The sequence below is a fragment of the Epinephelus fuscoguttatus genome, linkage group LG10 (assembly GCF_011397635.1).
Source record: "Epinephelus fuscoguttatus linkage group LG10, E.fuscoguttatus.final_Chr_v1".
Taxonomy (NCBI): domain Eukaryota; kingdom Metazoa; phylum Chordata; class Actinopteri; order Perciformes; family Serranidae; genus Epinephelus; species Epinephelus fuscoguttatus.
Genome location: NC_064761.1, coordinates 16,130,594 through 16,154,526, shown reverse-complemented (window position 1 = coordinate 16,154,526; position 23,933 = coordinate 16,130,594). Strand labels below are relative to the sequence as shown.

Here is a 23,933-nt window from a genome sequence, read left to right as displayed (position 1 = left end):
AATGGAGAGAGAGGGGATGAAGGGTAGAGACAGCTGCTGCTCTGTAGATTAGAACTGAAAGCAGCTCTCAGCTTTGAACTGTGTTTTCGCCTGCTGGAGTTGGTGATTGGCTGAAAAGCTGGGTCTGCTGCACTATAGGCAGGGGCAATTTTAAACTCTCTTAGTGGAGGACTTAAATCTGGCACATTCAGTCTCACATCCAGTTTCAGGAAAATATACTTTTTTGTCATGCGGGCACCCTTTTCACAAAGAAAACACAATGAAGATAACACATTGAAATTGAATTTTGTGCCATTTTGTCGTGAGAAACATTTCTGTCGCATTTGTGCTGCAAAAGGTTTAAAAGTTTTATAATTTCATGATGAGATCAAAAATCTAGGGAATATAAGTTTATGCCAACACAGCCATCAAATCTCCAGGCTTTCAAAAAAAACTTCATTACCCATGAAAAGCTGAATATCTTCCTGCCTTCCTGGGCTCCAAGTACCATAAAACTTTTTAATGTCAAGGTGCACTGCAGTAAAAGCAACAACTGGCACAACTACTAAATGCTTGAATAGGTTCTGAAATTGGGGTAGAGTTTAAAAATGCTGCCAAGTTTCAGAGCGTGCCAGTGCTGCTCAAGGCTGTAAATGATGTGATGTAATCCAAAGGATGATCATAACATGTTTAAACAAGGGAGCGATGGGGATTTGTGTGTGTAGTTGAAGCACAGAGCAATGTATAGAGAGCAGAGCGCAGGTGCAAACAGTGGGAGGTGGGTTTACAGACAGAGAATAAACCTCCTGCTGAGATGTGTGTGCAAGGGTTATGAGAGAGAAAAAGACAAGAGAAGAGAGAGAGAGAGAGAGAGAGAGAGAGAGAGAGAGAGAGAGAGAGAGTGTTTGTGTGTGTGTGTGTGTGTGTGTGTGTGTGTGTTACTCACTCCATCATAGATGCAGGTATGGAGCAGCAGTCTTGTATCGCAGTGAGCGGAGAGGTGAGGTGAGCAGTGTACGAGGCCTCCACCACCTGTTTGTTCCTATTCACCACATCCAGGTAGCGGTTAAACTTTTCACGGATCTTTTTGGCCAACTGCACAAAGGAAACACAGACACATCATTAGTCAAAACACCTGAATTTATTTCTGACATCCTAAAAGTCAGTTTTACTTCAAAAAACCTTTTCTTTCCAGCAGGCACAGCACTGCCGGTCGACCTAATGGGCCTAGACCCCGCTCACTTGTACAACTGGCCCATCAAAAATGACTGGGAGAAGATACATTTTTCTAACTTTTATTTTTAATGATACAAATTAACAGTCAAATACAAAATAAAGAAAAAAAAATCTAAAAAACTAAAAGATGAGATCATAAAACTGGGCTGTCTATGCAGTAGAAAGACACTAACACTTGAAATAGGAGCTAAATGACCACAGAAAACAGAGAAAAAGGACTGTCGCCTTGTGATTTGCTCAAGAGGTGGAAAACCTACAACTATCAGAACACATTGCACTGCACTGGACCAATAAATGTTCCCACTGGTGGGTGACATAATTCAAGCTTGGCCGTTTTTTTCCAAAGGAAACAAAAAGGTGGCCAGCTTGTAACAACCTAAAATTACACTTAAACTGTGAGCTAAAATATGTTTTTGAAAATATTTTAGACCAGAAATAAACGATGCGGTAATACTCCTGTTCATAACTGATCAGCACTGCCTAGTTTTACTGTTTGATCTCAGTATTTTCAGTCTCAGCTTTTACAATAGAGGAAACAGTATGACAACTACTTCTTGTTCACAAGTTCTCATATAACAGCCAAACAGTACACTAAAATATGTCTCTGAGGACATTTTAGGTGAGAAATAGGCAATACGGTCACAGTTTTACAGTTTGATAGACAGTGAGGAGGGGTGGGTCTCTCTCTTTCACCTGGTTCTATACTTTTTGTATCTGTTCTGGTGGGCATACGAAAATGCGGAAGTACTATCTATAGTTCGACCAACAAACCTAGAGCCAGCAAAACGCATCATCCACAGGATTTGAGCTGAGAGATGAGCAGATAGATCTGGGCGCTGGTAAGATATAGCAAAATTAACCTCAGTTCATTTACACATACTGCCCACATTGTTATGGTACAAACCTGGACCAATCGCATCAGGCCAAAAACCACTGCAGCTAGCATTCAATGACAAGGAAACTTTTAGCAGCAAGAACAGCCAATCAAAGCACAGTAAGGCAGAACTAGTTGGAACACTCTTTGGAAAAACATTATGTCAAATCAGCTTGTTGGTTTGTAGCCGTGTAGTATAATGTGCATATCGATGGTTGAGAATACAGATGTTGTAACTGTCTAATATCAAGGCTGCAAATGCATTTCCTGCTGCAGGTAAATAATAAGCTATCTCAGCACTGAAAATGTTAGGAATAAGATTCAAAAAATGTCATAATCAACCAGTCATTTCTGTTTTAGCCAGACTACCAGTTGGAAACCGTCAAAGAGAAACATTATTAATGTCTGTAATTAAAGGGCCCAGACAACATTACTTTAGCTCGTCCAAAATTGAAATCTTGGCACTGTGCCTGCTTTTCAGGCTAAATGGAAATTATCTCGCCTCCAGCCTGCCTAAAGCGTGCCAAACTAAATTTTAAAGTAGCCAAAATACTACAAGTATTGCACAAAGGATCTACACAAGCGTGCACAGAAGCCTTTTAAAACACTAATCATGTGGTATTGACACCTAATAAAAGTGGTGATTACAAGTTGGGTTTTGTCAATGTGGTTGCAAGGTGTGGCACACCAATAGCACATCTGTGTAAACTGTGCTTTATAAAGGAGAAGTCTTTCGGTTCAAAATTTCTGATTTTGTTTTGTTGGTATTTTGTAATAAGAGTTATTTTTGTGGCGTGCATAAGAACACAAACGCTTAAAGTGTTTATCTCAATGTTACAATATTTTAGCTGTGTATTTAACTGTATTCCTGCAGGTCATAAAGGTTTACTTTCAAGCATTTCCATTCATTTGTTCTCTCCCTCCCCTGCTAACTCATTACAGTCGGCTATATGCATATAAATACAGCTGAACAACTGACCTAGACCAGCTCCTCTCTTATGACATAAAAGCTTTTTCTGTCTGTCGACTTCACTGTACTTCAGTTGGTGCTTTCTCAATATGCTTCTGGTTTGCTCTCCCACTAGTTTTCTTTCCTTTTTTTAAGACCTTAATTTAATTTCTTTGCTGCTTGCTTCTCAAGTGCATTTCCTTCTCTGTCTTTTTGCTGCTTTGTTCTGAAACAAGCTTCCTGTCACTGTGACCTCTGCTTTTTTCTCTATCTTTATGTTTTGACTATAAATAGCCAACTTCTACATTTTTGCTGCAACAATGACGTGATGGATCTTAGGGTAATGCCAGAACTGTACATTGGTGCAGGCAAAGCACACAGCGCTGTCTCTGTCCTCAGGTTGCCGGAAATTTAACCCCAACTCATAATATCTTAATTTGGATGGTAATAGTTAATATAGACAGATGTCCAGGTAAAATGCGAAACTGACAAATGTTTCCTCTGTTCTGAATATGTAATGTCCATGTGTAAACACACACACAGACACACACACAAACACGCACACAGACACACAGACACACAGACACACACACACACACACACACACACACACACACAATTCAATAATCACAAATGAAGCTGAGCAATATCAAAGACGCCCAGAAATCAGGCTGCACTTAGTGTGAAATCCATCAGTGTTAAAAGCAATACATCGCAGGGCCAACACAAAGTAAAAGGTGTGAGCAGAGGTGTTGGAAATATTTGTGGAAAAGAACCAGTGCTTAAAACTAACTCTTATCAATGCGCATGCTATCTTACGTGCAGTGCAGTTATGGAGACATATTGAGAGCCTTGCACAATCCAAATTTTAAATACACCATCAACCATTTGTCTTGCTCCTAAAACAACATTTTCTCTTCATTTAAAGAGAGAAAATGTGCCTTCAAAATGCATGAAAACCGGAGGGCAGGAAGCAGAAAATGGTGTTTCTAAACAAAGGCAAAATAGCTAATTCAATCAGTGTTTACTGGGGTCCTTAATGAAGGACCCTGGACATGCATACATTATACTTTGTTTTTCTACCTCTGAAGGACTGGGTTCTGGTTGAGCACACATCTCACAGTGCTCTTTTAAAATAGGGTTCCAGCTCCTTTGGGGAAACTAATAACCAGCTCTGCAACCGTCTCCTGGGGGACATTAACAATCAGCGCGCCACCGCCACCAACACCACCACCACCACCGCTTCACAACAGGTTTCTGTTGTTGCTTTATTTTGCCTTGAAAGGATGTTGTGGGAATTGTGAAAAACTCGCATCCACTTAATCTGAAACATCACATGCATGTTGTCTGTTACAGATTATCCGCTTAACTTGAAAGCTGTCACATGATCCACTGGTTTACTCAAGATCTGCGGAAGAATTAATTACTAGTTAGAGCTTGTTACTTTGGGATTACCTTGACATTTAAAATCTGTGAAATATTTGAATGATGGTGTGAGCGCAGAGTCGGGATGTTTTGAGGTGCTATTGTGTAGCTACTTATTAAAAATGTATGTTTACTACATTCAATATGTTAGTTAGTGAGACATGATTGATTTTTACTAGTAACACTTTGTTTCTTCCAGGCATGAGGGGGAAGTCTATACTTTTTTCAATCCAATATCTTTTTAACCTCTTTATTCATTTTAAATCAATCTTCAGAACTCGAGTATTTTATTTTTGTGTGCTGATAAGTTATGATTTGGTTTTCATATTGTTATTTTATTTGTTGGTGCAACATAGGCTTTTGTTCAGCAAATTGATTTGATTCAATACTTTTTTTGCTGTTGATCTGAATTCAGATAGTTGTATTAAAGTGTCAGAATACAGCTGTAAATTAAGTTTCTCATGAGGCACACATACAAGGTTTGTATGCACTGATGGTTACAATAACACACACACACACACACACACACACACACAAAAGTCAGTAGCAGTGGTCTGAATACTTTCCGAGGCCATTGTAAGTTACCTTCTCAGCCTTGTTGAATACAGAAAAAGGCTTATTTCCACAGTAACTGGAACCCCTTTGTTCACATCCCATAATTACCGGTGCCTGCAAAAAGGCTGCGATTCAAGCCAGGGACGGGGAAACGTACCGCGACCCACTGACCGCTTGTACACCTAATCAGCCGGCCGCTATTCCTATTAGGGGTTTAACAGGGGCCTGAGGCACAGCCCACAATTACTCCTACCCCACCACAACCAACACACACACACTCCAAGACACTAATATGTGCGCTCTCACACACGGACATAAAGTTAAACACACAAACGTGGTCCTCCCCCCCACATACAGTACTATCCATGCATGGCAGTGTGGCAATTAGCTGCAGCAGACTTTGTATTAAAAAGGAGGAAAATGGGCCAGTGTTCAGCTGAGGAGTGTTTCCATAGCTGGGAGGGGACAGTGAAACAGAGGGAGAAAGTAAGACCTGGCTTTTAACAGAGTGACTTAAGAGAAACCAGAAACTTCTAGCCGTGCAAGTTAAAGCTTCAGTTACAGGCTGCCACAGTGCAGCCAAAGCAAACCTGCACTGTGCAGATTAACCACACTCTCCAAAACACAGGGCTCCTCTCTCCACTCTCTGACCCATCCGACCAGCTTTTAGGGTTTACAGCATCCAGTGGGGTTGGTTCAGCCGCAGAACTGGAGTGAGTGGAACGGGTGCACCCTGACTTCATGTGTTGGGAGTGTTGAGGTTTGCCAGCCGGCTTTCAACCACAGTCACTGGCTGTAGTGTTTATGGTGAGACCGAGGCTTGCTTTGGGATGAGGTATATATAGGGATGAGTATAAGAGGGACACTTGGTAACTAAGAAAAGAAACCTGACTGCACATGTCCCTCTTCTCCTTGGATCTTTGTTACTGAGTAAGTGCATTTCCACTGGTGAGAAGAGGATGTGCTGCTTCCAATGACTGCCAGAAAGGTTTATTATGCTTCCACACTGCTGAGTTTGTTCGCTCTGATGATGGTGAGGTGAACTCGTCAACATGATTTGATAAAATAGGAAATGTCTTTCAGTACTAAATGGAAAAAAACTCCTGCTCACAAGTCTGTTGTGAAAAGCAGTGTCAGGTAGCAATGGAGGAAATGTCACGGTAAAAGCATGATCAAAAGAGAACACCATGATACCAACATGAGAGGAATCTACCGGTTTTGAAAAAGCTCAATGCTCTTGTGTGGAATGAACTAAAAAATGTGCAGTACAACAACATGAATTATTACAGCTGAATACCACAAACTGTTCATTTAATATCAAGCTGATGCTGTTGACTGTTTGCAGAATTTCATATTATGTGTTGAGAAAAATAACATATATTTAGATTTATAAGGCAAAATCAGAGATGTTTAGGACTGACCAAATCTGCATATTGTAAGAATTAGTGGTCTTATGCCTACAACTGATATCCTCAATGAAGGAGTAAATGCAGTAAACAGATAAAATGGTGAACACAACATGTCAGCAGCACAGACCTGAAAAAGGGGGAAATAATAAAAAAATGTAATTTCTCACTTGAATGGAACCATTTCTGGTTGTCCTTTCCCTTCCACTTCTTAAATGTCACCTTGTGAAGAGTTTATCTACCTGGGCTGTGAGTGACAGCTGCAACACTCCCTCACACACAAAGATAGAGCAGTATACTGAACTGATGTAGCATTTTCTATTAACTCAGCTGAACTATTTCTATGGGCTCAAAATGTCCTTTTCTGTGATTTTCAGTAAGTAAAGCACCAGGTACTACCACTCCTATGAGGATGCAAATATGGATGAGTTGATTACTTCTATACGAAACATCTAACATTTGTCAAGTATGCACTTTTCAGAGCGATTGCCCTACAAGCCTTAGTTTGAGAACGTCATGTCAACCTCTAGAATTTGTGAAAAGGCGATTTTTAAAATTATTTAACAGATAAAAGGCCTCACCAGGATTAAAATGATCTTTTGCAGGATTGACCTGGCCAAGTTAGCAGTGTGATTTAACATTAAGGGTGCTTTCAGACCTAGAGTTGTCTTGCTTTGGTCCGAATCAGGGACTTGCTTTGTTATAAAGTTGTATAATTGCCTGAGTTGGTTTGTGTTCTCACGGCAGCATTTACAAGCAGACCAGATCAAATGCCTTGCATGCTCTTGATTGGTCTGAGTTTTCATGCGGGAAAAATCCAGGAGGTAAAAATAACGTTGAAGAAGAGTACACCTCCAAGATAAATGCAACACTTTCTAATGTCACAGTGGAGGTTGATTTTAGCGCTGGTCATCGTGGACTATACTGCTGTCGTCATTGTTCATTTTAGGTAAACCATACAGTTTGAAAACAAGGCGCGGCTCGAACTAGAAAACAATGTTTTGATGCATTGGATTTGCTGAATGTGCATATTAAGGCAGTACGGCGGCACATTAATAATCCTCCAGGACTGTAACATGCTCATGTTTAACCCAAACAATGCGTATTGAGACTGCATTAGGGTCAGATCGAGGTCAGAACACAGTCTCACCACAAACGAACTGCACCAGAGTTCGTTTGTAACCGGACCAAGACCACCTCTTCAAGAAGGTCTCGGTCTGGTTGTTTTGGTGCACACCCCAGTGTGATTGCTGTGTTCACACCTGCCCAAACAAACCGTTCTTAGGGGATAAACAAACTTGGGTCCGACTGAACCGAACCGAACGGGGCAGGTGTGAAAGCACCCCACTTGTTAGTATCCCATGTTGATCTGCTCCCTCAGTATTGGAGCCCAATCAAGGACTATTTTTAATGGATTGTTTCAGCTCTGTGAAGCCTGATCTATATTTAAGTCTTTATTATAACTCATAGCACTCTGGGATATTACTTGATATAACAACCCATTGCTGAGACACACCATCACATGTAGCGCTGACCTGAATCGATGTCCAAATCAGTATTCAAATGCTTAAATTTTTGTTTTGGTGGTGGAGGAAATTGGAAATAGGTGGCAAGTAGTCGCAAGTGTTATTAACTTAAAAAAACATTGCTTGCAATAGTCCACCTTCCACGCTCTCTTCTGTCTTTTTATCACTCTCTCTCACACATACACGCAGCAGCACTAAGTCCTACTAAAGTTGTCACTGTTGCAGGTGGTTGATTATTGTACACTAATATGATTGTGACATTTACTCTCTCCCAAGTCGTGTCACGTCCATTTGAAGCTTTTAATATTCGCAGGTAGTTATAAGTGAAGCTTTGAAGCCCCTAAAATGGTATTCGAGAGAGTCCTAACTGCATGCTTGTGAATGGTGAACTGGCATGAAAACATTAGCAGCCAGCAGTTTCAATTCAAGATATCCACTGGGTTAAACAATAGAATAGACTGGAACAGACTCAACCACAGAGACAGAAAGAAGGGAGCGTTTGTGTCATTAGAACGGGACAGATGTCTGCGCATCTCTCTGAATAATGAATTTCCTGAGGAGAAGCTCATCTTCAGGGCCAGTGGCTCTTCTCTGGAGCTCCTTGCCCTCTCTCCCTCGCTGCAGACCCACTCCTCCTAATTGAGTCTCACTTTGGCTCACGGACACAGCCCCTCTGCCCAGAGAGAGCACGCAAGCCAACTATGCCAGAGCTGTCATCTGAATTAGTTGGCGTGCGACTCAGAAGGGTTGCAGCTAGAATGTATGGGCACTCTATGAGCTTTAAAAGTATTCCAGCCAGGACGTGAAGTCAGCGCTGCTCTGGGACTGGCACTTATTAACATACAATTGATCCATGTGATGCCAGTTCAAAATCCGAGACTTAGTACTGTAGCTGAGGTTTCTGTGAAAGGAAATTCTTTCAGACCTGTATCCACAAAGTGGGACTTGCACAACAGGTAACAATTATCATGATGAACTCTCTGTAGCCTGGAAACACCAGGGGTTGTATTATTTTTTGTGCAGGTTAGCGAGGAAAAGGCTACGTCTCTATTGAGAGGAAGAAACAGCAACACTTTAAGGCCAATTTGGATCTGCCTCTGGAATAGTAAATAGCTGCAAGGTGAGAGTTATTATATATTTCACACACATGCACTGACACAGATGGATACGCTGATGAAAACACAGAAGCACGGTCACAGGAGAAATGCAAACAAACATCCACCTGTCTGTTCTTGCTTGTGGCTGTTTACCAGTCTGGTGTTTACCGTCACTCTTCCAAGATCCCTGACGCATGAGTAAACACACACACACATATGCCATGCCCTGCACACAATCATGTTTGACTTGACCCAAGATGCCAGAAATTTTGAGCATAGTGTTTTTTCCATTCCAGGGCCAAAATGGCACACATACACTTTGACTTGTGGATTTTGGTTTTCAAAAAGATGCCGTTCTCTCCTTCAAGGCGTCTTATTCTGTCTGACTGCAGCTCTGCACTCACATTGTGAGCAGAGGAAGAGAGAGAGACGGAGAGACAGCTCATAGACAAGTGGAAAAACAGACAGAGAACTTCAAAGCCAATGAGACAGCAGCCGCAGAATTTTAATAAACCCCCTTTTTCCTCTGATGGCGAGTGTGAGTGTGTCTGCTCAATGCTGCTGAATTGAACACTACACAAGACCACAAACAGACACCAACCGTGGTACATGCATGCACAAACAGGCAGGTACACACACACACACACACACACACACACACACACACGAAAGGAGAAGCCTTTGTTACTCACCTGCTGCACTTCTGTTTCCCCGTTTGATGTCTTCTCAGTATACACAAACGAGTTGAAAATCCTCTGTGGGGAGACAGCAAGAGAAAGAAGCAGAGACGATGAGGTTAGATCAGGAGGAATGCAGAAGATTCGGATCCAATAACTGAAAAATATCTCCTGAGGAAGAATATTGCCAGAGCTCCTTTATAGAGATAGATTTTTGTTGCAGGTGTTGCAGAGCAGAGACCTTTTGTTATCAACGTTCTGGGATTACATCGACAAAAACTGTCAAAATTGTGGAGCGGTGAAAAGACGCTGAATGCAAAAGTACTTTCCTGCTGGGAATGTACAAACTATTGCATTATTATTATCACAAGGTTACCAAAGAGTTCAAACATTTACACCTCTTTATGTTCTGTACCATGATTGCACTTCTTTACTCTAAAGAGAATACAGTCAGACTAAAAGCTTTTAGTGGCTACATGCCATTCGTGCCAATTAAGCAGACCAGCTATAATGAAGCTGCCACCAGGTCTCTGCATTGAACTGAGTGCAGAACGAAATGTGTCTATTTTAATGTGTATCACATAGTACATGTCAGATTCTCATTCTTGTTTAATCTTTCGCACATTTTTTTCCTGATCACGTTCTCCTGTATTTTATTGAGGCTTCTAACCTCTTTTATGGCATTTTGTGTTCAGCAACAATATTACATACACTGATGAATTTGATATGTTTGACTTAAAAAAAAGTAGTCTTTGCAGAATGTTGATTAATTCAATCACCAAGTTTTATGGAAATAAAATGTTCAGGGTTGCCATGGCAATCACAGCACCTGGATTTCAAGAAATTGTGAATGATACCATTTCCTGTCCTGACTGTTAAAAAGTCAAACATAAGCCTCTCTCCCACTGGACAGTAAAACACCAACACCCACTAACATCTGGCTTTTTCTTTCATTTAATGGTAAAGGTTACAATCTGCATTCACTACCAGGTCAAATGCAGTAGTGACGGGTATTTATCTGCTCTGGCGCTGATCGGCAGTGATGGAAATAGTACATCCAGGTGGACATGCCAATTTTAGCCCCTTTGTAGATGCCATGAAATCACAGGCAGTGACAAATACTGTCCGTATTCAAAGTCCAAGCAGGGCTCAAACATGAGTCAACATTTAGTTGGAGTTTGAGAGAGGCTAAATAAGAGATATGAAAAAAGTAACAACCGTAACATTTTCCCTGGCCTTCATGTCAGGCAATAGAAAAGCAGTCTTTTGGTATTATTATTTGGTATTTTGGGTATTAAACATTTTATGTTTTATACATAATATAAAACACTTGACCAATTTCTTCCAGGGTAATATGACTTGGTGCAGACAAACTACTTATATGGGTTAAAAAAAGTGATGGTATCATTCTTGATTTCACAATCCGCATTTCAATGTGGCCTCGTCAGCCAGTGGTTTTAGAGTTACGTGTACAAACCTGACAGGGAAACAGTTCATGACAATCTAGTTAAATTTATCAGCATAAATGACCTTTAAAAACTAACACTGAGACAGACATGATCTTTAGTGCCGAAGAGAAATTCAGTCAAGAAGATCACACATCACTGCTGGTGTTCTGTCAGTGTGTCTGGTTGGCTTACAAGTAACTACTTTAAGTAATAACAGGTTCAAGTAGAGTCATGCAAGGTATTCCATATTCAGCACAAATAGCTGCTCAGTAATGTCTTCAATTTTTGCCTGAGCCTTTTTGATTTAGCCTAAATGATTCAGCTCACAGGAGATCTACTGTTGAAGTACAATAGTAGGTCAAAGACCACTGGACTGAAGTGAAGACATTTTTAGCATGAGGGACCAAATACCTTCAACGATTTGTAGAAAATTCAGCGGGTTAAACCAAATTATCACCATTACTCTATGGAGAAAATCCAAAGTTCAAACAGGGCATCCAATCTTACTGCTGAATAAACTGGGCCAAGTATAACTAAATGAATGAAATCTAACAAAACCACACATTTACAGTGCTTTTTCATTGGCACCTATGGCTGTGCCGAACCAAACCATTTTGCATTGATTTGCCTTTCCATAACCAGTTTGAATGTGTTGCGTTGTGCTAAGTGGACCACCTCTTGAGTTAGGTCAAAGCGCGCCCAACCATCTCCAAGCTGGTCACAATGATGTCAGATGGGCTTCGTGAACATTCAGTGACGTTTTTCAAGCAATAAATGGCAGGCTAGACGCCAGGAAAAGTCGTAACAACGGCCTGAAGATTCATGATGATAAGTAGCTGGCTTCCAATGACCATTGCACAGTGAGTGCAATAGAGGGCAGTGCTGAAAAGGGTGCTACTTTTCGACATCTTCGACTCAAGACCAGCATGTCATCAGTTAAAGTCACACTTTCAAATGGGTAGTCCTGTTGCAGTTGTATGGGGATTCAAATCCCTGCTGCACTGAGGCGACTCACTGAGTCTAACCAAGTCAAGCCAAGTCAACACAGGGCCGTAAGTCTCTGTCTCTGCAATGACATTTTTACTTGTGAAGCACAGGTGTAATTAATAACATTAGCATTAATACATTCCATTCAGGTGTTTCAGGACCTTGTAGTGTTTGTTTTGGCTCACTGATGTTGATATTAAATTAGTTACAATTATGCTTCTCCTGCTATGACAAGTCAAAATGCAGTGAGACAGCTTTTTAAAAGGAAACCAAGCATATAAAATTTACAACATCATGGCATAACACACAAGAAATAAACTAAATATATTTACAAGTCCCCAGTGTTGTGGGTGGTGTTATATTGTGATAGTGCCTAATAAAACACTGTCTGACTACAGGTAATTAATGATCAACACTGACTCAGATGGAAGAGTCTTGATTGTAGATCCAGAGCGAGGCAGACATTAGTAGTGATGGATTTCTCAGCTCAGACAGGTGCATGTGGAGCCATTTTATTACTGCTCCAGAGAGAATGATAAACCTGGTTATCTGCCAAAACAACCAACCCATAGACCCAGACAGTAATGTTCTGTCATTTACATCAGTTTCTGGGTCGAGGAGGAAAATGCGTCACCTGTCTGAATCTGGAGGTCAGCCATGACACAAAATGAAGGTTTTCATGAGCCCCTAATCACAAGGTGATGTTAAATTTCCCTGCTCACCTTCCAGCCTGAAACATTTTAATAGTCCCTGATTTATATTGTTAAGTGAATATGAAGCAGAGCGCTACATTAAGGCATGGAGAAAATGAGTCCTGGTGTGACCTCAGCCTTAACACATGCTGAGAGAGCCAGAGAAACACATTTTAAGAGCTGCCTGAATAGCACACATACATGAACACACACAGCTTCTTTCAGAGGGTCTCCTGAGTCCCATCAGCTAAACATTTTCTCTCTTTCTTACACACACCATTTCCAAACACAGGCAGCAGTACTACGTGGCAGCTACAAAGTGAGGAAAACTAATGTTTGTGTTGAGGCGGCAGGTAGGCAGGTGTTACACTGTAAGCCGACCCACTGCACACACACAACCTTAAATTACCTGGTTCCACACTGCAACCGTTTCCTGCCGCCTGTCTACACCTTTTGTTGAGACACATTCCAGAGGACACCAATTACCAAGAATGCACCACATCCAGACTTGGAGCTCATTCACTATGATTTGTTATTGCAACGGTGTGGATACACCTTTATACCCTTTAACGGATCTCTACAAAGCATAACAAAACAAAGTGGTTTCACTGGTTTCACACAGTTAAAGGGCAAGGTGAGCAGTTTCTTCTAGGTACTGTCAGGCTGTTTTCATGCACTGCTCATACGTTTTTCTACAAAAAGTAAGTTTATGTGAACCCACATATTGGGGAAGGCTGAGATCACTTGACCAATGTGATGACAGGAATTAAGAAGTAAGCAGGCTGGGAAGGTGGTTGGGTCACAAAACACAGGACTTTCCCCCAGCACTTTCCCGAGGAGACTGGGGTTCGCAACCATTTGAACTTGGGAGTCATTTTAAGGTATGTTGTCACCATGCTTCTTTTCTTAACCTAACTACAATAACTTTACTTGCCTAAACCTAAAGACGCCCAACCATGTTGCTTTCCCTACACCTATCCTCCATAACTTTTCATTAAGTACTTGATTTTACTTTAAGTACATAACATCATTTGTGGGGCTCTAATTCTTAAGGTATCAGACGAACGCTTTATGACGATACCTTGATATTGTAGCCTCCAAAAGATCAGAGGGTTCAGATTTTATACCAGGATGTCTTGAAATATATTGATTTTCCCTTTGACACTTGCAAAGAAACATAACTATGGATTATTTTCACTATTTGATTAATGTCTTGGTCCGTGAAACATCCGATAACAGCGGAAAATATTACAATTTCTTGTTCTTTTGTCTGACATACAAAGCAAAACCCTGTGGTGGATGAATTAACTAAGAGCCCCACTTGTGTAAAAGTACAGATATCTTAAGAGAAAATGATTTCAATAGAAGTTTAAGTCACCTATTAGAATATTACTTGAGTTTAAAAGTATTTGATGATTATTGTGCTAAAGTATCAAAAGTAATTTTGATATTAAATGTAAAAAGTATTTTAAGTAGACGTACCATTAAACGCTGTTAATAAAAAGGAAGCGGTCATAAGCATGAGGTTTATTTCTTCTTAACATGTACAAAACTTTAAAAATGGACTTGAAGAAAAATTAGGCGTTTGTCACAACTTAAAGGACTTACAAAATCCAGATTTTTTGTTTACATTTGACAAGCTTAGACCAATACAATGTTTGCTATTTCTTGTTTGAAAATGGACTTAAATGATAAATATATTATCAAAAAAGTTGCCGACCAAACAAAAACACGCAGAGACACAAAGAGGCAAATAAACAGCAGCAGCAACACTGCAAAATCTCTTTATAATTCTGTCTTCTGGTACATAATTAGGCCATTCAGTTAGCGCTCTTCCAGATTAAGTGTCAAATGTTATTTCTAAAAATTTAATTATGTCTAATATGGCCTATAGAAGCAGGCTGGCATAAATACAAACAGAGCTAACTGTCAATCTGCCTTCAGCAGAAATTTAACAAAGTGCTCAGTTTTAATCCTGATGGTCTAAATTGAGTCAGCGGCTGTCCTGCTTTAGAACGTTTTCCTTTCATTTTACAGAGGCATGAAACTAACAGAGAAGTGCCATGCAAACTGTTTCATTATGTTATCATAACACACACACACACACACACACACACACACACACACACACACACACAGAGCTGCATATTTCACTACTGAGTTATTTACAAAGTGCAAAACCAAGCCCAGACAGTCTACTGTTCCACACCCTTCTTGGTGGAAAAAAAGAGAAGGTCCAAGACTCAGAACTGTCAAATAAACATGAACAAGCACACACAAACAGAGCTGCCACTACTTAGCAGGAGTCATGTGCTCTCAAAACACTCCACTAACAAAAGGGAGGGAAAATGGGGGGAGAGAGAGAAATACACACTTGAATGGAGAAACACTTTGTTTCCATTAAGCCAGCAATTCTGAAAAATTGGGAACAAATCCTGAGGAGAGAGAAAACTCCTGTTGTTGATTAGCCACAGGTTAGCTGTCTTTCCCCCAGTGCCTCGAGTGTTTGTTGTTGGAGCTGCTTTGCGGTTTTCACAGCTATGGAGCAGCCGGGGAGGAATGCTCAGCTCTGAAACCCGAGAGGCCTGAGGCTGCCTGGGCCACCGTGAGCCTGTGGCCTCCCCTGACCCATAATCAAACACTGAAATGTACACAGACACGTTCACACCAGTGGAGAGGCGCATACAGACAACTACACCATGTCAGGGGAATTCATATAGGCGATACTATGAGGAAAAACAACACTTAAATTCTCCAGTGGATGTCCAGCACATGATGGGAAATCATATAGGAATTCTGTGGAAGTATTCTGGTAGAAATCTGACTTTGTAAGTGTGGGGTTTGCTTCTAAGAAATTATGTATAAAAGAAATGCCATGACAGACACTGGACACAATATACTATACCATATAACAGAATGCAATGATTTGCAAATTCCTTTTGTCCTACATTCAATTGAATGCAGTACAAAGACAAGATATTTAATATTCAAACTGATAAAATCTATTGTTTTGGGGGCAGGGGGAACTAAAGACTGGGAAAGTTGTGGAAAGCCCCAAAAACACCCGAACATTCCACAGGCTAATTGGTAAAAGGTGATAGTATCATGAATGGGTATGAAAAGGGCATCCCCATAAGGCCCCATCATTCACAAGAAAAGGTTCACCATTTTCTGAAAAACTGTGTAGGTAGTCAAACAGTTTAAGAACATTTCTTAATGAACAATTGCAAGGCATTTAGAGATTTCACCATCTACAATCCATAACATCACCACAAGACTTAAAAGATATTGGCAAAATGTCTGCACCAATAGTGAATGTCAGTGACCTTTGACCTCTCAGGCTGCACTGCATTAAAAACTGACTTGATTGTACAAAGGGTATCACTACATGGGCTCAGGAACACTTTGGAAAACCTTTGTCAGTAAACACAGTTCATCACTGCATCTACAAATCCAAGTTAACACTCTACCATGCAAAGCAAAAATCATATCTTCAACAACATCCAGAAACAGCACCAGCTTCTCAGGGCCCGAGCTCATCTGAGATGGACTGACACAAAGTGGAGAAGTGTGCTGTGGTCTGACGAGTCCACATTTCAGATTGTTTTTTTTTTTTTTTTTTTTTAAATCATAGACGTCATGTCCTCCGGGCTAAAGAGGTAAATGACCATCCAGATTGTTACCAGCACAAAGTTCAAAGCCAGCATCTGTGATGGTATAAAGGTGTGCAAGGTCCCATGGCATCATGGGTAACTTTCACATTTGTGAAGGTATTATGAATGCTGAAATATACACACAGGTTCTGAAACAACATACGCTACCATCCAGAAGAGGTGTTTTCAGGGACGTTCCTCTGTATTCCAGCAACACAATGCCAAACCACATTCTGCACGTGTTACATCTGTGTGGCTTCATTATAAAAGAGTGTAGGTACTTGACCGGCCTGTCTGCAGTCCAGACCTGTCTCTTTTGAAAATGTGTGACTCATTATGTAGCGCAAAATACAGCAAGACAGGTCATGGCATTGTTGGGCAACTGGAGTGAAAATGGAAAAGAATTTCACTTTCAAAACTTCAACGATAAGTGCCCTCAGTTCAGTGTTGTTTGAAGTAAAGGTGATGTAACACAGTGGTAAACATGCCCCTGTCCCAACCTTTTTGGAACATGGTGCAGGCATCAAACTCAGAATGAGAGTATATTTGCAAAAAACACTCAAGTTTATCAGTTTGAACAATTAATACTTTCGTCTAACCAAGTGGTTCCCAACATGTGGGTCGCAGGTCCATTCTGAATGAACCGCAAGCGATTTGCAAATGTGTCAAGTTTGTAAAACACACGCTTAATTTTTAAGTACAGTGAATTTTCAGCACAGAGCGTTTATCTTTAAGTGCCGTTTCCTGCCGTAGAGTGAGTGACTAACTGACACTACTGCTTGAGAGAGACAATAAACTAGCTCGAACACATGGCCAAATGCAAAGATGATGCCTAATGTATTAAACTGTGTGGACCTTGAACTAATGACTAAGGAGAAATCTGGACCCTGGGGCTGGACCAGTTGGGAACCACTGGTATAACCCATAAGAACAGCAGGAAACAACCATATTTTCCTGCGGATTCATCTAAATCAGCAACATGTTGAAGCCTTTGCTTCATGTATCAAGCTGTGGAATAAATCATTCTGTAGCAACAGCATGTCGAGCGTGTGTACGGGAGCGTTCCGGTTGGATGACTAATGAACCAAAGTTACAAACGAGTCCTAACAGCTCTTAACAGAATATACAAAATGTGTTGAAGTCAAAAAGATGTGATGCACAGTCCTGCCAATGGTGTCGCGCTACTCCACTGATCAACAGGTGGCGCAAACATGCCAAGATATGCTGCAATGCGCCAACAAAGGCAGGGGAGATGACTGCAAGCTAGTAAACATGGATGTAAACAACACCAGATTTTAAATAAATAAAATCAGCTCTGCAGATGTTTCATGATGAAAGAAATCCGCTTGCTTGTTTGTTAGACCTCAAGTGTACACACACAATGCGTTGTGGTGACTAACAATGAATGTAAATATGACTTTTGTTTGTTTACAGGAAAACTCCACAGGGCCCCTTTAAAATAAAACATCTAACTGGATCCAAATCCAGGCAGCTTTCTCAACACTAAGCTCCCAAGAAATGCAGTCGGACTCCTGCCCATTGATCACAGAGCGCCGGCCTTTGTCTCATTAGGCCACTTTTTAAATCGACCCACCTTGAGGTTAATCCTGACCACAGACGGGTGGTTCACATGAATGACTAAATCTCAGTAGCAGCTCAAACTGCGAGTTACAGTTTTCTGAATTCTGCTGCATGTATTAGAGGAGCTGACTTATGATTTAAACTCTTTCCAGGCTTTATCCAGACAACTTGACCTACTCCCCTCTCAATTATAGGAAAATAGGAGGATTAAGATCGAGCAGATTTACACATCACAAGAGAACTATTGCAATCCTGCTTCAGTGCGTGCCGTTAGATTGCACTGTTGATGCGTAGAGTCCCAAGCACAACTCTCCCTTTATCATTTTGTTTCTCTCTCTTGGCCTCCCAATCCTTTTTGTACCCTGTTGTAGCAGCTAAACCATGGGAACCCTCCATGTATAAGGCATCCATTTAATTGGGCCTGCCTCTTCAGCTCTTCTGTCGGGCTCTCTTGGGGACGCTATAAACTACCCCAAGAGGCTCTTCTCCTTTAAAGAGACTCTTCTGTTCTTAGTGAGGCGGAGAATAAAATCCAGACACATGACAGACAATACCGACCCAAAGATGGGGGGAGAGTTTGAGAGTCACTTGTATGTTTTAAGGGGGAAACACATGGAGAGATCGGCACAGAGATGTGCAGTGGAAGAGAAGAAGTGAGGGGAAAAATGGAGCAGACTGTGGAGAGGTGAAGGCAAGAGCGAGGAAGGAAAGAAAAAAGGAAGGCAGGAAGAGAGGAAGTGGAGGCCAACTGGGCTGACTTGGGAACACACCTATTAGCAATTCTCCCATCATCAAAGGGCAGAGAGGAGCCATGAGCCACACTAATTTGGAATTGGACTGAAGAACGTGCACACACAAAAACGTACCCGCACGCTCGCGAGCACACACACCCATTAATCCTGTCTTAAGGGCTTGTTGATCAGTGGTGCAAGGTTGATCTGTGAAACCACTGCAGGGCAAAATGGGAGCATGGGCACACCACAAATGTGTGCGTGAGCGAGTCAAAGTGCCAATGCTGTGTGCTGCGCATGTACGTGAAGCTCATCGACTGCTTATCTGTCACTACAGGCTTCTCATTGAAGGAAATGTCTGTGAACATCTCACACACACACACACATTTCACATCCACACATTAGGCTGCAGTGTAGATGTTTTGGAGCTGTAGAGCCTGAGAGATTGGTTTCCATACAACTGACAGATAAAAGCCCAAAGCCCAAGGGAGAGTAACTGCTGCTTCCTCCATGCTGCTGGTATACAGCTCAGCCTCCCTCCTTCCTTCAGTGCTTTATCCCCCCCTTGGCTTTTCCTCTCTCCCTCCTTCCCTCCTTCCCTGCCCCCAGCCAACTCTCCGCTCATTGCACTACAAAGAGCTGGAGCTGGGGATGCGGCATCAGAGCTTCGCCTCTGATGTGCGTGTGTGTTGTATTTTTTTTTTTTACTTTTTTTTCCTAGACCCTTTGCCATGTCTTCATCCCCAACCTCGCCCTCCCATCTCGATTTTTTTTTCTGAGCACTACAAAGCAGAGTCAGGAAACAGGCACCTGGGAGTGGAAAAGCGAGCGAGAGAGAGCACAGTTTCGCAATACAACAAAAAAAGTCTGAAATAATTGCACCTGCAGTTTACAGCGCAGTAACACACAGACCGGAACAACACAAGAAAAGAGCATTTGTATTCATTCATTTTTCTGTGGGGATGAACCTGGCGAACTCACCTAGAAAACCCAGAAACGCTTTAAAAATGATTCACTGTGTTTCCTATCAATTATAACTATGCACACACAACCTCAGCCCAGCTGGAAAGCAACATGCCACTTTGGTTACGGTGAATCTTTTCACTGAGCTTAACCATTATTTCTCTTTGAGTCACGCCAGGAGGAAGTTAAAGCGATAAAAGCATGGCGTGTGATTCTCTTTTAATTAGTGTGACATATACATGAGACTGTTGTAAGGTTACAGGTTTTGAAAATGAGACTGACGCACATTTTTTAGGGCTGAAACCAAGTGGCCAAAAAGCAATTAATGCATATTTATGCTTGTCATACTAAAGCTATTGGTGAAGTTGTTTTATATCAGTCTATAAATGATGGGAGAACAACATTTTAATAAGGTTCCAAAGCGATGAACACATTCTTTAAAGTCTAACCCAGCCAAATGACACATGGTGGCATCATCTGGCCCCAAGAGATGAGAATCAATTCAGTGCCCTGCTTCTCAGCAGCAAGAATCATACTCTTTGAACCTGTTTAAAATTGGTTTTAAAATGCATCTTGGGCATTCAGATCACGAGTCGACACCACAAAATAAAAATATAAACAACCACCAAGGCACACTGTGATCTGATCACTCAAACTACTTGCCAAAGTGGTCTGGGATCCATTTGACAACATATCTTTTGTAGTGTAAACGCTAATGCTTCCCCAACAAGGATGTAAAAGGAACATACGTCATCAATGCAGGACATGGTGCTTGTTTTGATGCATCCTTTTGCAAGTCGCAAATGACTTTGTCCTGCCAATATCGTTGAAATAAACTACATGTAAATATTTCTTAAAACATTTTTGTTTTCTTAGCTAGCCTGTGCGAAACAAATGTGGCACTTGTCTGGCTGACTGTAGTAAAAACTGCCCTTTGACCTTCAGTGACTGCACAGCAACGAAATGTGAACACAAGTGGTCAGCTAGACACTCTGGAAACACATGACAGACACAGGTGTGAGCGGCGATGAGTCTCGGCTATCTGATTGTGTTCAGATCATTAAAAACTCATTGTAAAGCATAAAGCAGGTTTGTTAGCTTTTGTAGGGTAATTGGCATGACACTTGCTTAAAAAACTATTGTGACATAATCTTCATTGTTGGCTACAGATTTCAGGGAAAATATAATGTATTCTCTTTAAAATCTCACCAAAGAATGATTGCTTACTTAAAGGAATGGTTTGGATTTTTTGAATTGGAGTTGTATGATTTACTTATCTATAGTCAGTGTATTTCATACAGTGGATGGCCGTTAGCATGCTCCTAGTTTGGAGAAGCAGGCTGAGTTCAATATGGAAGCTAAATACTGTACTGCTATGGAGGGGGGCAGCAGCAAAACATATTTAAGCCAACTAAATGAAGTCCCACCTACTAAAAAACATTTCTAACAGTATTAGTGTATGCTATGTTGAAAGTATCTTCACCGCTTTACCTTCCCGTTGGACAGTCTGTTCTGACGAGGAAGCAGTTAACGGCTTCAGTTCCCCATCTATGCTCTCGTCAAAGCCACCAGGCTCCATTGACAAAAACAGTCATTTTAGCTCACCGAACACAAGAGCTTTTTATCTACTGCTGCCTCGATCAGTTAGTTAGTTTGTGTTACTGTGTGAGTTTCGTGAATCTGAACGAGCCCTTTTAAATGCCAAAGTCACAAAATAACACAAACAAAATAACTGTTAGAGGCAGCCACTTCAGTGTTCAGTAATGTAAAAATCACTGTTTTTCTCAATGGAGTCTGGCTTTGAAAAGAGTGATATAAAAGCTTCATTTATCCTGTTGGAAATCCCTGTCTGACAGTAAGGTAAAGCAGTGAAAATATTCTAAATATAGTGTACTTCAACTGATAGATTTGTTTTTAGGTGGTTAAAACACAATTTTTGCTAACCCCACCACAGCATAAGATAATTCAGTTTCCATATCGGACTTCAGCCTTCTTCTCTAAACTGGGTGCATGCTGACCACCATCTACTGTTCGTAATGTATGTGCTGTGGATAAGTAACCCATACAACCCCACTTCTAAAAATCTGAACTATCCCTTTAACACACAAAAACTCCAGTGCATATTTCCAAAGCATTAGTGACTACAGAATGAATCTAAACAACACCATAAAGAAGCACCATAAAAAGAGGAGAAGAAGGGAGGAGGGGTTAAGCAGGAGGAGACATGTCAAATGTGGATCTCTAAGTGTCACTATAACGGCCATAGAGAAACCAAACCCTTGCTAATTAAGTGCGTCTCCATTTCAACCCAGTGGAGCAGGTTTGCTAATTAAATGACTGGCTGTCAGTGTCTGCCAACTGCTTGCCGCTGCATTTATAGGGTGCTGGGGGTCAATTTAATTTGCGTGAATCTAACTAACGGACAAAGTGAAGCAACGGCTCCAAAAGCCCTGGCCCACACACTGTGCTAGTTTGGGGAGTGCATGTTTGTGTGCAGCATGCTAGTCAAAGGCTCGGGGCATCACGGTTAGCTCTGATTTACTGCGCTCCATTTTCAATCCTTTACTCGAGTGCTTGTGGACGCTCACGTGCACGTGAGAAATAGGGAGGGTTGCTGCCACATGCAGAAATGATTTCTAGCTTTTATATCTTCATAAAAACTTGGTTGTCATAGTAACGTGACTTAAAGCTGTAATGGATAAAACAGTTCAATGTTCTTTTTAAAGGCAAAGACTGAACCCCAGGCTGCACTGCATCACAGAAACAATATCACACTTTCCGGCCTGATGTCCGTCATGAATCCCCCGCCTTCATACCACACTCTCATACTGCTACTGCTCAACTACTACTGCACTGATTTCAGTCACAGTAACACTGAGAGATTAAATAAAATGACAGGATCTTTGTGATAAATCACAGAATTGGATGTAGTTACGTAAAATCCTAAAGTACCCACATTTAGTTGTGTACTCTGGAGAAAAGTACTGCCAGATTTGTGAATTGCCTGAAAATCTTGAACAAGTTACAAAGATATAGCTAAGCGCATTGCAGTTCAGTGGGCCCTGATCCAAGCAGTAAGGGTGTGGTGGTTATAGCCTGCTGTCACGGCATTCAGCTTTGGGACATTAAGTGAAGACTGGGAACCTTTTCAATATCAAATCCAGGACCTTGGACCAATGTGTCACACTCACCACATATGATGGCTTTTCAATTTGAAGCAGCTTATTAAAAAAGCAATGTTTTCAAACATTTTCCACCGGAATCCTGAATTCTTTTTCTCAATCATCGCCTGAAATGGTTTCACGCCTTCTTAATGCTTTCTTTAAAGAGGAGCAGTAACAGTAGGCTATTTATTTAACTCAACTAAGGGCAACAATATATTGCTCAGTATCTTCAGCAGGGGCATAGCCCCAAATTCTGGACCCTATACATGCAGTCGCTCACTTGGCTCTAAGTTGCATTTAGTGCAGGGGCGGACTAAACCATTTCGCACCTTAAAGGGGTGAGAGGGGCCTCAGGGAGCTTCCACAATTCCACAGTTTATTTTTAAACAAAGCTCAGTCTTTCAACCATTTTTTTCAGCCAGTTTAATTTAGTATTTAGTTATGTCACTAATTACTTTGAAATAACAAACGGCGAACAAAGCCAAACTTTTCTTTAAAGGCTTTACGAAGGCCTCCCTCCCATTGGGGCCCTGGATAATTAGTCCCACTTTTCCTCCCACTATGACGCCTCTGATCTTCAGCTAAATACATGGATGAAGCTGTCAGAAAAGGCAACAGAGAAAAAGACCTGGGGTTAGTAATGTATCTGAATGTTTTTGAAATATTCTTTGATAGTGGAAACGAAAATTCAAGGTCCCCAGCTTTAATACAGATATATTTAAAATGAGCCCAAATACAAAAACACAAACGTAAAATTGTTCAGTGGAAATATGTGGATGGTAGAAGTATGATTTTTGGTACAAAATTTCTGTCCGCTCCTCTTCTGGCAGCAAGTTATCTTTATTATTGATTAATCTGGCGATAAATTTTCTTCATAAATGATTTAGTCTACAAAAGACACAAAAATAGTCAAAAATATCCACCATAGCATCCTACAACATAGAACAAAGTTTTTTGTGTGTGTGACCAACAAAATCTAGCTTGCTATGA

The 23,933-nt window shown here is 41.1% G+C and overlaps 1 protein-coding gene across 1 annotated transcript in view; it reads right to left on the bottom strand.

Moving 5' to 3' along the window:
• Positions 1-23,933, bottom strand: part of cachd1 (cache domain containing 1) — a 111,732-nt gene that overhangs the window by 55,763 nt on the left and 32,036 nt on the right. Inside the window, exons 2-3 of the mRNA XM_049588353.1 lie at positions 9,740-9,802; positions 926-1,074 (exon numbers count right to left, since the gene is read on the bottom strand). Coding sequence (XP_049444310.1) covers positions 926-1,074; positions 9,740-9,802 — 212 coding nt within the window. The remainder of the gene's footprint in view (positions 1-925; positions 1,075-9,739; positions 9,803-23,933) is intronic.